Raw genomic sequence first — 17390 nt, forward strand, 5'->3', positions numbered from 1 at the left:
AACGCAAACGGGGGTGGTGAAAAGCATGTCAGTTCACAAACTAACATCCTATATGACACAGCGGGCACTTCAAGGATGTATGCAGGATTATAATGCAGTGTCACCTTAGAATTGTCCAGTGCAACATACATACAGTCTTATACGGGACTGTATCCATATCAATGGATTGTAGTGGGTCAAATGACTCCCCACATATGCGTCTAAAACTAGACAGAGATCCCACTGCAGGACCATGATTTTACACATCCGTCTTTTCCTTAATGTGCCCTTCATAAAACACACCACCGGAGGATTAGAAGCAGGCAGTTTTCCAGAAATCCTTTATGGCATGCTGAGATAGCTGACAAATAGACCTTCATCAAAGAAAAGAAGACGCCTTTTTTCAGCAATTCCTGAAGGAATGACAAAATATTGAATTGAAGGGGAGGGACTTAGGCTCTCTATTGTGACTATTAAATGCCTGAATACTTCTTCCACCACTGGAAAACAAAATATTCGAGTAAAACCCAAGTACCTAAAATTTCTGCTAAAGTCCAGATAGCCTATAAGATATACTTTATTGTCCTCAAAGGGTAATTTGTTTTAGACTCTGTCCATTCTGCAGCTTTCCAAAAACTGGGGGGCAACAGTGCTGACTGGCCTGGGCTCTGAGAGTTTACTCTCACCTGTGGAGTACGGTTTGTTAAAAAAGTTAAATACCAGTTTTGTTTTTCATTTCGCTGACACTTTTATCCAAAGCGACTTACAATTGCAATACATGTCAGAGGTCACACAACTAGGGGTTAAGTGTCTTGCTCAGGGACACATTGGTGTCTCAAAATGGATTTGATCCTGGGTCTCTCACACCAAAGGCATGTGTCTTATCCACTGCTCCATCACCACCCCAGTGATGGCAGTTGAGAACAAAAGAGTTCATGTGCTTCAGTTTCTGGATGAGCATATGACGCTGCAACGTGTTAAAAGCTGAACTAAAATCAACAAACAAAATGCATGCATAGGCATTGGGGTCCTCAAGGTGTTTATTTACCAGATGTGAAATGCTGCTAATAGCGTCATCTGTACCATAACCCTGCTTATAAGCAAAGGGATCTAAAGACACTTACTTAAGAAATGACACCATTATCCTCTCAGGACATTTCATGACAATGGATGTCAGTGCTGCAGGCCTGAAATCATTATTCACCTTTGGGCAAGTTTTTTTTAGGTACAGGTATGATTACTGATTTCTTCCACAAGGCGGGTACGGTGTGTGAGTCTACTGATTTTTGAAAGATGGGGCACCATGCAGGTTTCAGCTCCTCTGCACATGTCTAACATGCTGGTGTCATGTTAGTGATTACCTTCATAGTAATTGTCCCATAGTTTGTTCATTTCTATAAAACTGTTCAATTGTTTATGTCGCCTCCTGGCTTCCCTGAGAAAGTGACATATATAACACTAATAAAAGTTTTAATTTTTGAAATGTCCAAATCCACATAATCTTAATGACATCATTTTGATCTTCTCAGACTTAATCTAGATACTACTAGATAGACACACCTGTGCACACCCGTAAAGCGACTCTTTAACCACACCATGCCAAATGCACAAAAAGTGAACGCTTTTATTTTGAAGGCGGCACACTGTGCTTTCCGGTATTGTGTCCGCTTATTGATGCAGCTGCCAGCAGAGATGGGGAGCGCTTTGCGGTCGCAGTAGGGACATCAGACTTCACACACAGCGCGCGCGTACTAGGCCTGCACACATAAACTGACAGAGCGATACGCGCTAAGGGACAAACAAATCTCCTTCCTTCCTTACCCATCCCCGCAGCCTCCAGCTGGCTCATGGAGAGCGGAGCCCTGCTTGTCCGCACCGGGGGCGCGTTGATCGGATGCCTTTCACCACACCAGCGCCGTTAGATGCTTTCCATTCAGGATTAATTCGTTGACCAATGGCTCCCAAACATGCGCCCCTCTCCAGCAGCGGCAGCAGTGGCCCCGGGGTTGGAGGGGTAAATAATAAAGGAGACCCCCGCTCTTCCTCTCCCACGGCATGGATCCTGGATGCGGGGATGGTGGCCGTCTGTTCGCCGAGGAACGGGAAGAGGACGCGGGCGCTGGATGGGACGCTGGCCCGGTGGTTTGTGACCGTCGGCGCGGTGCTGATGCTGATGATGCAGAGCTCCTTGGCCGCTGACGGTAAGACACGGATGCTGTATTATTATCCAACCTGTAAGAGTGCTCCTTTATTTGTTATAGCCTAATCATACAAAGAAACCATAAACACTACATGACGGCAGCCCGAGTGGCACTGAACGCTCTGACTCCCACTCCAGTCTCAAGGTGGCTTGATTTTTCATATCAATAATGCAGTTCTTTATTAGCCAGTTTAGGAGAAGATCAGAGTTTATCCAATGTGTGGAAGATTCCACCAGACTCTGTTAGATGTAAGTGATAACCAGTAAAAACAACAGCTGGGCAGTGTAAGAAATGGCCATTTTGATGCGTCTGGGGCTGTTTTGGTGTCTCTGAGGGCTTTGTTGTTATTTTCACAACCTATATATTTTCATTCATTTGATTTATCGGTCTGACTGCATTTTCAACGTATTTGTTATGTATTTAAACCATCGGCGTGGTCGTACACAGGACCTAACCGATGTCACGTCCCCAAACACGCAGCCGGAGCGCACGGTGGACCGCAGCGCCGCGCCGCCGCAACACTCTCAACGCGGCCGTTTCTTGGCGTTAAGGAGGAAACTTTTTATTCATTAATGAAGCATTCAGCCCCAGAGTCGTGAACCTCGAACAAGATCCATAGGGGACGTTTTATAGTCAGAACCGATTTATAATTTATGATTCCCGCGTCTTCACAGCCACCAGAGGAAAGCACAAAAATAGCAACAAAGACAAAACATATTTCAGTCATGTTGCTTTGACTACAGCTCACAAAGAGGACAAGACTCTTTAGTCAACAGACGGGTAATAATTTTGTAATAATTTTAATATAATATACAACAAAAAGCAAGTTTTCATTATGATTTGAGGTATGCTTCTAAGTATTTGAACTCCCTGAGAGGTTTTCTTAAAGGAATGTATTTCATGTTTATCAAAGCACTGGAAGGTGCTTGACTGAGATCTCTTGCAGCATAAACCTCAACCCCAAACAACCTCCAGACGTCACTGAATGTCATTTGCATTTCATTTTGAGTTGGTTAAACTTCGAGTATGTCTTGACTGCGCATGGTCCAGTTTGCGTTGATTAGGTTTTTGACAAGTTCTTGAAAACAAAGCAATATCAATGAGAGCTAGGCATACAGCTGACATGCATATACATGCTAAGTGACAAAATGTCCTTTACTTACTCAAGCCAGGTCCAGAGGTGCTCAAAGATGCAATTCATTTTACATTACATTTAGCTGACACTTTTATCCAGACTATACATGTCAGAGGTCGCACGCCTCTGGAGCAACTAGGGGTTGAGTGTTTTGCTCAGGGACACAATGGTGGATGTCTCACAGTGGGAATCGAACCCAGATCTCCCACACCAAAGGCAATCATCTTATTTATGCGCCATCACCACCCCTAATCATTCAGCCAAATGAACAAAAAAAAAGATTCTTGTTTTTTCCACTTAGCCCATTTGACCTATGTGGGTAGTTTAGAGTTTAGATTGGATTTGCAGAGGATTGGAGATATTGGCCACTCAGACTTGTGATGCCAACTCACACTGGATGTGGATGGAATTTTAAAGTTGGTGCTGGCAGCGCTGATGATGACATTTGAAAAACCTTAAATGTCAAATGTCTTGTCTCTTTCCAGGAATAATGAATAATGGCTTTAGTTTTCAGGATATTTCAGAGACAACTGTGGAAGGTTGTCAGTATGAGACAAGGCGCTGCTGAAGTTTTTAAAATATCCATTTGCTTTTCTCAATTGTAATGATCTTATAAAAGCAGAACATAGAAAATATAACAAGTCTTTATGTACCTTAGCTGTCACAAAAAATGCACAAATACAAGAAAGCTAAGTCAACCGCCACCCAAACCAAACATATACATATAGTGTTGCAACACAAAGGAGGATGCTAACCCTACCTACAGCTGTAGGGTTAGCATATATTTACTGACTTAGGTTTAGGCACTAACTAATGCCATGGTTGAGGTTAGGGAAGTTGCCTCGGGGGGGCTGTCAACTCCTTAAACAAAAACATCGCTAGCTAGCTGGCTAGTTAGAGACCGGAAGCGGTCACCCCGTGGTGTCCACTATACACGCAAAGTCGCCGTTTTGCGTACAATAGACACGGCTTTTCCAAAGCGTGTATATGTGACGCCTGAGCATGAGAACAGGCTGTTTTAACGTACATTAAGTCAAGATCACAGATTAAGTGATTAATAGTTCTCCTAAATGTAGCTTCAAATTAATTAATTGGGAGATATTTGAAGATCTCATATTAGCACTGATTACCTGAAGGAGATCCGCTGAAATAATTAGCTTTTATGAAGAACAAATAATAGGCGAACATAACTTGGTGCCAACGATGTATCCATGTACAAACACACCATATACAAACACAGGTGAGTGGCACCGAACTTTATAAAATAACAAGCCTTCCAAATCATCCCCCTCATTTTCCTAAAATGTAGTAATTTGAGGACAAAACCAGAACAAAGGGCCTTCTTCTGTTTTACACTGACATCGGCAGTCTGATTAAATTGTTGAAAGGTTCACTGTTGGCGTGCTGCTAGTTTATATTATCATAATTATTTAAGCACATAACTGGCTAACTTGCACACCCAGAGTCAGAAAGTCAGAAGAAGACTCTGTCAGCACCACCTCGGAAACCTCTCTTATTAACTTTCAAATTGGAAAATAATGAAATAGCGTCTCGTCTGACTAACACATGCCACCACTCAGGATGTCATTTGGGGGTAATAACGAAAGACTGCGCAAATGTATTAAATTCAGACCCCCTTGTTAAGCACAGACTTGAGAATGAAAGCAGAGATGCAGAATATGGAGAAGATTGCCAAAGTATTTGGAAAAAGACAGTTTATCTGCCCAGCCTCCTCAGTTAAATCTGAGCAAATCGCCCACTCACTCTCAACATATCCTCTTTTATACCATGTTGCTGTGCCACTTAAAAGCAAGCTTTTCCACAGCATGGCTTGGGGAGATTTGACTTTCTCTCTCTTACCTGGTTACTCAAGCATTCAGCTGTTTCAAGTCGTTTAGAGAGAAAACATTTCTGTTTTTTTTTTATATTCTCCATTTATACCAACCCCCCTCCAACTCGATGTTTTGGAGGCTGATGCCTAGTCAGTGTGATTTATGTATGTGTGTGCGGGCACATACAGTACGTGTGTGTGTGTGTGTGTGTGTGTGTTGGTGTTTTCTTTAATAGGTCTACAGAGATCTTCATCCTCAGTCAATAGCTGAGATCTATTGGTCCGTGTTACCATGGGAACAGATCTGCAGCTAGTACTTTTCTCGCTGTGTCCGTGTTTGTCAGTCAGGGATTGAAATAACATCTGAGTAAGTGTCAGGTCTGTTGCCTAATAATCAGCATCTGATGATACACCAGTGGAGATAAAACGCTGTCTAAAGCAGAGATTTGTGGTGTTTGAACTGAACTCAAACCCTTCCAGCTGTTAAACATCCGGCTCTCTGGACATCTCTGAGTCACTTGCCACACACTGCAGTTGCTTTCTTAAAACAAAGCCTCATTTGTGTACAGCATGTGACATTTTCTTAACCTCTTTCTGTACTCAACATCTTTTGCAAACACTTCAAGTTAAAGCAGCATGACAGCTTTTCTTGCCGTAATTTAGATGTACCAGTAGTGTCCAGAGGGCTCCGGGGAATAAAGGAAGATTGGACTGCAGCCAGGAACTAATTTGTTCAAAATTAACAAGAGCAAGTGGCAAGATGCTAGATTGTCTTTTCTTTTCTTTCCCCCCATAAATCTGTAACAAAAGGGAATAACAAGGGAGCCGCCTCTCACAGCTTTTCTGTTTATATTTAAATAGTCTGATGGTGTGGTTGCTGAATACAACATTCAAATATAATACATACATTATAATGTGAGCCTGCTATATTGGAAACAAGTAGACACAGTGTTGCTCAATACTATTGCCATCACGATACCAGCGTCTAGGTATAAATTACAGTACAAAAATTCTCTAAAACCTCTTTTTGTTTAACACAAAGTTTCCATTTCATCAGAGCCCCTCTTTGAATGGCTTTTTTGCAAAAGACACTAGCAATTTTAAAGGGACAGTAAAATTCATCGAATTTAGAAACAAAGTCCCTATAAAATCTGTTTACATCTGTGAATGATCCAGAGTAGGTCTGTGTGCAGGTAGACAAAAAGTGAAACTTAATTTTTTGAGATGGCAAAACAACGCAAAGGGTCGTCTAGCAAGGCTAAATCTCACTCAACTGTTGCCACAATGCAATGTAACTTCATCCGTCGAGGGACTGTGCTGGCCAATCATATAACGCAAGCACACATTTCTGGTAGATTACTTTGTAACATGAACCCTGTAATTGTACTGTTTGTCTCATACACGGAAGACAAAATGACTGACACTGATAACTTCCCAAAGTTGTAAAATCCTGTCTGAGATTGTTATAAAGCTCTGTTTTTGGAATCTGACAAGCCTTCAAACGTATGCATGCTAGCTATTTTACTTAAAAAGTTATGCATTTTCTACACGATATATTTTGTGTGTTCTGTCAAGAAAATAAAATTGGCCTGATGCTTGTAGAGGGAAAAAGGTGAAACTCAGACAGGAAGGAGTATCTCAAGCAGTAGTTCAACATTATCAAAATTTGGGGCATGACACATTTTGATGCTCTGTTATGGTGTTTAAAAATTAACACTGACTCCTCTGGTGCAGGTGCTGTACTTAAATAGCAGTTAAAGATTTTCAAAAAGCCTATAAATGATGCCCCACTCCAGGATTTTCATGACATTTGAAACCATAATGCTTCCTCTTACTGACTGAGCAGAAGACAACATATATTATAATTTAACTTAAATGGAGGAGTTGGACACACTCCTGGGGCCTAATAACCAGGGAGGGACAGTGAGGAATTGAATGGCTGGCCACAGAGTCATTGATAAATCCTCTGCTGATTATCATTTCTCTGCTGCCATCAATTAAAGTGATCAGTTGTGTGCTGATTTAGAACAATATAGCCTGGCGCCTCTCTGTCTCCTGTGGTTTCTGAGAGTGGAGGAGTTGGCGGAGGATCAGAGCGCTGAGAGTCCGCCATCTGAGTGAAAGTTTGTGTCTGTACCCAGAAAAAGTTTCCTGTTAGCGACGTTGCTGTTAGTTGTTGTGTTAGCTGCCTGGACAGGAGAGAAAGATAGCAGGTAATCAGTCAGATTCTTACTGAGGATTTGGTTTAAATGTGATTGCAGGGTTGATACAATTTCAGCTCAAATGTCACAGTGAGTCTTAAACCCATGCGTTAAATTATCAAAAGGGTAAAATCTATAAATATTTATCTTTTTGCAGAGCTTTATTAAATGTGAAAGCAGAATGACTTTACTGTGTATTCTTCTGCATAATGTCAATTTTTAGTAGATTTGACTCATAGTTGTGGGGAATTCCGCAAGCTTCATGGTGCACTTAAGCACCGAGCTAGTGCTTAATGCATGGAGACTGTCAGATGTGATAGCTCTGCAGACTTTGATGATGGTTGACAGATGAGAACGCTCGCTGTGCTACAACCTGCTTTATTTGATGTCAGCTACTTGGCTTCATAAGGATTCTCGCTCACACGCGATCGCTCACTTCATCGGCTTAGAAACCCTGACAAATTGAATGAATGGCAGCCCGCTCCGCTGTGGCCTCTTCAGCGCTGAAGAAAATAACATTTCCAAGATTCAATCCCAAAGGTTACCAAAGCCACGGTTCACTTCTGCGCAATTTATTTTGAGTCAAATGTATTAAGAAGGGTATGTCACCAAACATTGGAAAATAAAGTACATGCTTTACAGTGGATAGTCGTGTATTTTGAAGTGAGTTTGTATGAGGTACTTATCCATAGTCAGTGTATTACCTACAGCGCACTCCCAGTTTGTTGGAGAAGCTGACAGGGGTTCCGGTAGGGAAGCTAAGCTATACAGTGCTGTGGACAGGGACAGCTGAAAAACATATTTTACCCATGTAAAAATGGCCCACCTAAAAAAAATTTCTTTGTCACTTTAAGTGTACGCAATACTAAGAACATTTCCACCGCTTTACCTTGTTGTCAGCCTTTTTCTTTGCACTAAGCATAGAACTCTAGTTCCAAATAATCTGTTATTATCAATCAAAAGAACAAGGCTTAAAGTTTTGACACTAAAACACCCATAAATGCTGTATCAAGAATATACAGTATGTAAGACACAATGCCAGGTGAGATGTCTTAGTATTGAAAGTACTCACTTTTATACAATGGTCACATAGGTACTAAATTGTATTAGCCTGTGTTTTTCCTATAACAAACAAAACATCCTACTGCCATAAATACCCACAAAAGCAGCAAATGTGTATTAATCTGTGGTGGAAAACAGTCCCCCCAAAATGCTATCTTCCAGTTTGAGTAATGTTTGCTAAAAATATGACAGTGCCCAGCTGTTATAGGAAATGACTGAGCTATTTAAAAACAACAATAAAAGCAATAAATTTGTCACCTACGGAACAAATGGGCTTGTGGCTGAGTGCTTCAGACAGGGTAGGAAAGTGAGACAGTGTTGGGATACAGTAGGCAACAAGAATAGGTAGAATGATGCCAGCCCTTAATCCTTTAAGGCAGGCTGACAAAGTGAGCATCACTGGTTGAACCTTACTTACTCACTTTAACCACTTACTTAATGAAAAGCATCCACATACATTTACTCTGCTTTAACTACTTAGGTTACTTTGAGCTCTGCTTTAGAATGGTGATTAAATTGTTGACCTGAATGTGTATCGATTTCATTTAACAGACACCTGAAAATCAATTATAATCAAGTATCTTCCAGGGCTGGTATATTAGTCATATAGTCTAATATAGTCACTCCGTTATAAGTAGATGTAAATTTCTATATTTGCGTCCACTTTGCTGTTCAGAGCACTGTTTTGTTGTACGAACCATTTGATGTGGGAGCAGCTTATGGCCTCCGTGGCCACAGAGCAAGAGAACACATGGCATTAACAACAGACGGAAGCAGACAGGAAAAAAGTGGAGTGAAGCGGAATGTTTCAAAACACCTAGAGTGTCAGTATAGGTTTTGGCTAAGCAGTGGCTGGTTACCTTGGCCTCATGCTGGATGTTGGCAGATATTTCATCAAGATGAGTGACAAGAGTTGGAGCAGGAACCTGAGAGGGCGGAGAACAGCCCCGTCCACACTGTTACTGCCTCAAGGATGAACGTTCCATGTTGCCGCTTTAATTTGTGCCAGCTGCTCATGCTCAGACCTCAGCTGTCCATTTTTTCCTTTGTCTAAAGAGCTCAGGTTGATCAGAGGTGTAGCAGGACTTCTGATCCAAGGCCAAAGATCCTGCATGTGCTCCCATAGGCATAACGAGCACTGCGTCGTCCTCGCACATGTTCTTGGCATTAAAGCAGCAGTGGCTCATTTTGCATCGCTCTGCTTGGTTGCACTCAGCTCTGTACTTTTCTGTGCCACTGTGATTTTGCACTGCTGGAGCTTTTCACACCTACAAGTAGGGGGAAAAAAAGACATTGGATGGATGTTTTGGCTATTCCATATTCCGCAGATTTTAACCATGAGAATGTTCTGACATTGGAAGGCAGTGGAGACTTCATTAAATAATCCCCGTTAATGATAGTACAATGGGCTGCAAGAAAGAGACGTTTCATAATAAAGTTCTCATCGTTTTTTTGCCAGACACCTCCATTTCCTCTTTGTTATATTTGTCATCTAAATGCAGGTACACTGTGTGATGATGCCTGCTGTCTGTCATGTTAAACGTCTCTACTGGCAGCGCTGTCAGTCCTCTCGCTGTTGCCAGGCAGAAACACAGCGAAGCAGCTTTATTATACAAAGATGAACTCTGATGATATGATTGACACAATTCTGTTTCAGTTACGGCTCTGGCTAATGTTGTTTTTGTGACTGTGACCGAGCTAACCGGGCTCAACATCTCTGACAAAGACTCCTTATCTCAGCTATTATGCACCTCAGCCTTTTACCCATTCTCACACAATGCACACAAACAGTCAACGCAGCACTCAGTTTCATCGGTGTAACAGACAGCTCCTTTCTGCTGCACTCTGGAGTTAATCATCTTTTTTCTGGACTATGTGTGAGCGTGCGTATGTTTGAGTAGGGAATATCAAGAGAGGGGGAGAGAAAGGTTTCATGTACAGATCATAAATATTTCCTCAGCTTGTACATTTAATGTATTATGCTAGGCTGGGCCTTGTTACAAATCTTACGGGTAGGCTGAAGCTCTTTTGGATAAATTGATTTATATAATCCCAATTAGCCACACTTGTGAGGGGTTGCATGTTTCCTCGCCGGTGCATTTCAGGAAGGTTAATTACTTTCTCACAGTCTCGTGTGAGAAATGCTTTGATGTACAAAAGCGCCTTTACATGAGAACACATCTCATGTGTGTGCACACGGAACACAACATGTAGTCTGTTTAGTGGCATGCAGTGCGGTTTGTAAAGTGCGCACATCTTAACGTTTTCATAGAGAAGTCACAGCATGGAGTTCTGCATGCATTGCAGAGATGTGCAGGTATTTAGCTCCTTGCAGCACAGTGGAAACATCTGTGTGTGCAGGCAGCCTCCTCTACGCTCCCCTCCAGATGTTGTTTAATGCAAGCAATGTGCCGCATTTTGATCACTGTTGACCAATTTACCAATGAGGAAAATGTATATTAAAGGGTCGATTCACCCCGATTATAAGCAGAAAAAAATATAAATTCTTCCCTGGTAGTTTTGGGTTTATTTGCAGAGGTTCTGAGATACCCAGTCATGTTAGTTAGCTTATGTGCTAAAGAGAAGGTACACAGAGGTCACACAAAAATGCCACAAGCGTTCATCATTTAATTTAGCCCGACTTAAATGATTGGCTGTCCTACCTGCCTACGTACCTGCCTGTCTACCTGCGCACTCTCTGCCTGTGGACTCACTGTGCTTTAAAATTTGTTTTGGGGGAGTGGCTTTGGAAAGTGGTGGAGCGAAGTGGGTTTTTTAATGGCTGATGCCAATATTTAGAGGGTGGGCAAAACAAAGAAAAGTCATGTATAATTCCATCACTCTGAACCAGTAACATGTTTTTTTATTATTATTAATGAAATTAAAAAAAGAAAATGGGTTCTGCTGTAGATTTCAGAACATGACTGGTGTTTAAGGGAGAGTGGGGTACAGTTTGTCAGAAGTGACGTCATTCAACTGCATTATTCTCTGCAGTTCAACAATATATATTTAATGCTAGCCAGCCACTGTCATTTAGGATATAGCGGCCTCGTGAGTGCAGGTATCGACAGATTCATCGCTCTATCACTAGCTTTGAAGGACGATTTCCACGATCCATTGTGGGGATTTTTGTGGGCCTTTCACACTCAGAATTATGACACTGAAATGAAATGTCTGAAAGTGAATATAGTGCTATAGAACTATGCAGACGTGTACTGACCAAGGCATAAAAACAAAAATGAGTGGATTTTTTAAAATGTTTATGTCGCCTTGTCTCCCGCTCAAATGTGCTTTTGGCTGCTCAGTTCTTTTGGATACCAGGCTGGGGTTTAAGCTGAAAATAAAATGCTAACTTTTTCACAGCAAATATCTTGTCATGTCACAGTAAGAAAAAGCATAAAAATGAATGATGGCTAAATTCTATTTAGTTGCTTCAATTTCAGGGTCCTGGTTTTGTGCATGCTGGCTCACTGTCACACCCATTGGGACACTTGAAAAGAACAGAGCCAACGTTAATGTTATTAGTAACACGTGTTCTTTTCCTACTGTGAAAAGTCAAAATGTCTGCTGTGAAAAAGGCTTATTAGTACACAGAGTGAGGTCTTCAGGACAATGCATCTTTTGAAATAATTGTTTTTTATGGTCTAAGAATTACATACATAGTTGTTAAAAGACAATATATTTCCATTCCTTTTTTCTACTATTCATATATTTTTAGTGCTTTACATTATGTCCTCTGGGCTTGCGCGGGTTAGGGTTATATTTCACCAAGATATATACACTATATGACGGTATTTATTTAAAAAATTGAAAAGCTGAACTGCTCGTAATAGAAATCACTGTAGCCTGCATGCCATTGTCTAGCCTACAATGCTGTGTGTCAAAGACACAATTAGCCTACTTTGACAAGTCTTGCTTGGTTTAAATGCTCACAGCCCATAGAATAATCAATTGACAGAAAATAAGTGCCTTCCTTCCACAAATCTTGCTGGAGGACCCAATACATCACCTCAATACAGCATCTCTGTATCAGTTTAATAGAAAGAGGAGAGTCTGGATCTTTGACAGTACTGAAAGTCAAACTGCCTAAATACCCTGCTATACCAAAATACCTTGATACCGCCCAAGCCTAATGTCTTCCCATAGAGAGATTGATTGATCATGTTTGTTCTGTATTGATTATCCTTTATTAAATCCTTTTATGGGCTGAGTGTGCAGTCACTACCACAAACCTTTGTACTTGATTTTTTCCATCTTTTCATTCCTGTTTGTGCGATTCAGTCTTTCAGCAGCTTCAAAAACATGAACAAATTCCCAAGAAATCTGACTGACAGACGGAACAATTGAGAAAATTTAGCTGATGATCCAAACGTGAAATGACATGTCAATGAAATCTTATTATTTCATAGCTGAAATGGAACTAATGGAAATTTGGACACTAATAGTAATTCTTCAAGGTCATAAAAATCTATTTTGTGTCCTTTTCGGAGTTCTGTCTCGTTGTGTGATTGAATTGACAAAAAAGGGTTTTGGTGCGACCCCATCAGGAAACGATTTTTCATGACGTGGTGATCCCCCCCTGTAAAGGCGACAAATGATAGATTTCCCCCAGATGGTGAGCACACACTCTCCCTGGTAATAACTACTTTAGAGATGAAGTGTGAAACCTGGAACTGGAAATTTCCATCTGGAGGAGTCAAGGTGGACGTGTGGAGCCGAAAGACAGAGTCAGACAACCATGCAGTGATTGGTTAAATGTGATCTGTATCTATTCAAAGAAATGTAAACCACAGATTTCAGTCATATAGGTATAAGGTGACAGGCTCAGTCCTACTTCACCCTTCAGAGTCTGGATTTTGATTTTCATACAACGTGGCCTTGGTCAAAGCCTTTTACCTAGGAAAGCAGAATTTTCTCTGAAAGCGAGTATTCTTTCCGTTCTGTTGCCTTCGGCCTCAGGACCCTTGAACAAGACGATTTATTTTTTTCATCTGTCACTGAAATGAAATGAAATAAAAATGAGGTACATCGCTTTTGTCTGAACCCCCCTGCTGTTCTTATAAGCCTTTTATACAATCACTTCGATTGTGGAGTTTGCCTTCAAAAGGCTTCGTGTTTTTGCGCCGGGACTCACTCTGCCGTCTTGTCTTCAAGGTGTGTTTGTATCCTTCACTCGAGTCTCATGTCGTTCCACTGTTCACAACTCAAAATCAGCTGCTTTAGAAAATCTTCCAGGACACAGAAAACGCAACCCAGCTTGTGATATCTGTGAGAAAAATCAATGTGTTCAAATGAAACTTAAAGGGTAGGCCTTTTTTTTAAAAAAAACTCAATGTTAAAGAGTTCCTTGTACCCACAGGAGGTTGTTTCAGCCTCCAATACAGGGCAACAGACAGGCGGCAGGGATTTATTTTCTACTGTAGCATCTGAAAAAGAAAGAAGTGGGAGAGGGAAAGAAAAGCGAGAGACAGAATGAAAATTTAATCAGCCCTTGCTTCTTAAGGGTTGACTGGGAGCGAGAAGGATTTATAGCTGCTTGGCCTCCTCTCCTTCAACTCACCATGTATCACTGCAGCTGCTCACCTTCCTTCTTCACTCCATCACTCACTCACTGAGCTCTGTGTGTGTGTGTGTGTTTGTGTGTGTGTATATGTGTGTGTGTGTGCACCCGTCTGTCCAAGTGTCTTTCGATTTCTGTGTCTGATGTGTCATGTGGCCTTGAAGTCACAGTTGTGTGTGTAACAGCCAAATTCTTTTCCTCCTTTTCGAAGCGTGCTCTGCCATAGTGAGCTTCATTCACTGCAGCTGTAGCCTTAGCCACAGTGGAATTGCGGCTTTACAGAAAATTTTTATTGTTTTCCAGTTTCGGCATCGCTAAACATGCGTCAAATTTACACCTAAGGTAATCCGCACCCTGCTCAATACCCTATGCTGTCCTCTATGCCATAGCCTGAAGTGCACCTCCCAAAAAATTTAACTACATGCTGCAGCGACGCAGACCGCAAGATTGGTCGGCTTGGTAGCATTTGCTTTCCTGCCAAGCATTTCCGGCTTGTCCTTCTTCTGCTCCAACCATACATACTGTCAGTGCCCAATCCGTACTGGCTGCCCGATCCCTATCTGCACATGCGCAAAAAGTGGTCCTGTCAGTCAAAGAAGGTTACCACAAATGTGCCTGTTCATAATTACTCGGGTGTTGTTGTCTGTTCTCACCTCAGGGCGGCAAATATCAACGCTTTCAGAAAGGCTGACAAAGCGTTGTTATTGGATGCAAAAGGTACCCTTGAGCGCCCTGTCTTGACCGGAAGCGCTAATTGCGTTAGTGTAGAAGCCATTGACAGATCCCCAAAGCCCCTTACCCTAACCCTCACAGGTGTGTGCGCCCAAACCGAAGTCAGCGATTGTATGCATGTCGACCGGCTCACCCTACTGTGCTACATTGTTAGATTGTTGTCATTGTTAGAAATTAAAAATGTACTGTTGAATAAGGTTTTTCATATCTTAAGTATATTCCTATCACATCATAGTGAACGTTTTCATCTCCAGAAGAAAACCATTTTGTTAATTTGATTTGAAAGATTTTGTTGGATCATTTGACTTACTGAAGTAACACTTTTGCGCATGTACAGAAGGGATCAGGCAGCCAGTACGGATTCGGCACTTACACAAACCATCTCCTCCGACACCTTCTCTGCGTTTCAGTAATTTCACTAAAAGTAAGTGCATCGCTCAGTTCTAACTACAACATGATCCACTCAGTTTCAGTCGCCGTTGTTTGTAGCAGCCTACACCAACGAAGGAGAAGAAACTCAGCACAGTGGACAGACAGCCAACTGGCTTTTTTGGGGTGTAATTGCAGAGCGACACTTGGACGCAGAAGTATAAACTGTCTTTTAGCGAGGAGGTCGAGGTGGATGGCTGGGCATAGAAAGTAGCTGTTTGGTGACACGGGAGGCCGCTGCTTGTTTGCTGTCACCTATGAAGCATCAACATCACAGCCGTCAACGAACCATGAGCACAGTCACTTCCTATCATTAACCCAGGCGCATGTGTGTCTCGACCTGACCAAACACTGAGGTCGGAGATCACAAAGAAGTCATAGACGTCATTTCTGTATTAGGGATTTTTAACTGTTTTGGAGGAATTGTTGTATAGTTGCATTTGAAGACATTTTCCTGTGGGATTAATAAAGACAAACCCTCACTTTCTGCCTCCCTACATAAAGGGCACATTACCTCCCGCACTGGCGCCTGACAGAAGACCCGTTGAGTATGATGATATAACAACTGCAGTATGGCGATATTAGCCTAAAATGACCTTACTTTTTTTATAAGATATGCTCCTGTTTGTTGCAGTATGTGTCTTCTGTTTCCATGGTGATGTTTGAGATATTCTCTTTGCTCGTTAGTATAGTCAGAATATGAAGATGCATATAAACAGCTTATCCTGAACTTGACCTCAGTCAGGATTTTGGCAATTATCCTGCACACTCAGTGCGTGTTAACAGCAGTTAAATCTAAGTGCCTTCAAAACCGGGATAATTAATCCCACAATATTTTGGTAATATTCATGAATGATATTTTACTTAAATGACATTTAATACATTTCAAACCATTTAATTTGTGGTTCAAATCAAAGTCCTACAATGGCGGCAATTAATTGAATTCATTTCCCGCGTGGCAGCTTATTTTGCTCATTATGTCTGTCTGGTGGACCGAAGTTGCATTGCTGTGTAAACGGAACAATTGCTTTCGATGAGGAATGTAATTATTTCCCCTGGGTAAATCAAAAGACGACCCGCACGGTTCTGACCTCCCCACACACTGTGCTGTCTATTTACTGGCCTGGAGAAAAAAATCTTCATAAAATATTCATAACTATGCATAATAAGACATGCTGTTCAAGACCTAGTTTAGGTGTTAGGAAGCTGTAAGATGCTCATGCACTCAACAACCCAGATTAGATTCTGGGTTTGTGAAAGGGAAGCGTTGAAAGGCCAGTGTACCCGTTGGTTCAGATGGCTGTATGAAATTCACTGTGAAGATCGGAGGTCTTTAACCGCAGAGGCAATGGGCGGTTTAACCACTGAGAGCCTTCAGATGAAAGGTGAAAAAAGTGGATTACAGTGTCTTCGGTTTGGATTTTATTTATTTTAAACTTTAGGATTAAAGTAAAGTGCTGTTGCTGAGTGTTGCTGCAGTAAAATCCCTTTTTGTAGAGACTTTAGAAGTATGCGATGTTTTCGTAACTGGCGCAAACTGTGAAGATTTTGAAGTCTGCTCTGTGTGCGTATGTGTGTGATTTTATGCTTCAGACGGTTACATAACGGGGAGAGACTAATTAGTGTAGATTTTATTCTCTTTACTGTAAAGAACCGCAGAGATTTTTTTTCCATCAACATCGCCATCTTCATCATGTCAACGTCATCACCGGGTGGAGGCAGTGACTGCTACAGTATGAGTCAGGTTAAGCATAACGACGACTGCGCTTAATCAGATTAATGTCTGTGATCTCTGCAGTCAGTAATGAAATGGCACTCTGTACATACACCATATGTCTCATAGAACACACACACACACACACACACACACACACACACACACACACACACACACACACACAACAACAGAGTAGCCTGCTACCACAGGGGACACAGTAAGGGCAAATACACATCAGGCGCCCAGGGCCAATCAAATTCAGTCAGCTCACTTATTGGTTTGTGCAGAGTCACATGGTGCATCCTGCAGCAGTTTTGGCATGCATTTTACTGGTGAATCAATACTGTTTAACACACAGCCGCAAATGCTGTACGCACACACACACACACACACACACACACACACACACACACACACACACACAATCAGTCAAAGTGCCAGAACAACCAACTGTGATTATTGTTTCCACATAAGCGTGTGTGTGTGTCTGATTGAGCAAGAGTGTGTCTGAGTGCGTATGAGAGTTCACTTGTGTGGCGACAT

The 17390-nt window shown here is 41.7% G+C and overlaps 1 protein-coding gene across 1 annotated transcript in view; it reads left to right on the forward strand.

Annotated features, from left to right (window-relative positions):
- Nucleotides 1–1933: 1933 nt before the first annotated feature.
- Nucleotides 1934–17390, forward strand: part of LOC123962239 (UPF0606 protein KIAA1549L-like) — a 113329-nt gene continuing 97872 nt past the window's right edge. Inside the window, exon 1 of the mRNA XM_046038269.1 lies at nt 1934–2180. Within this exon, the coding sequence (XP_045894225.1) occupies nt 1934–2180 (247 nt within the window). The remainder of the gene's footprint in view (nt 2181–17390) is intronic.

Source organism: Micropterus dolomieu, linkage group LG22, assembly GCF_021292245.1.
Source record: "Micropterus dolomieu isolate WLL.071019.BEF.003 ecotype Adirondacks linkage group LG22, ASM2129224v1, whole genome shotgun sequence".
NCBI classification, from domain to species: domain Eukaryota; kingdom Metazoa; phylum Chordata; class Actinopteri; order Centrarchiformes; family Centrarchidae; genus Micropterus; species Micropterus dolomieu.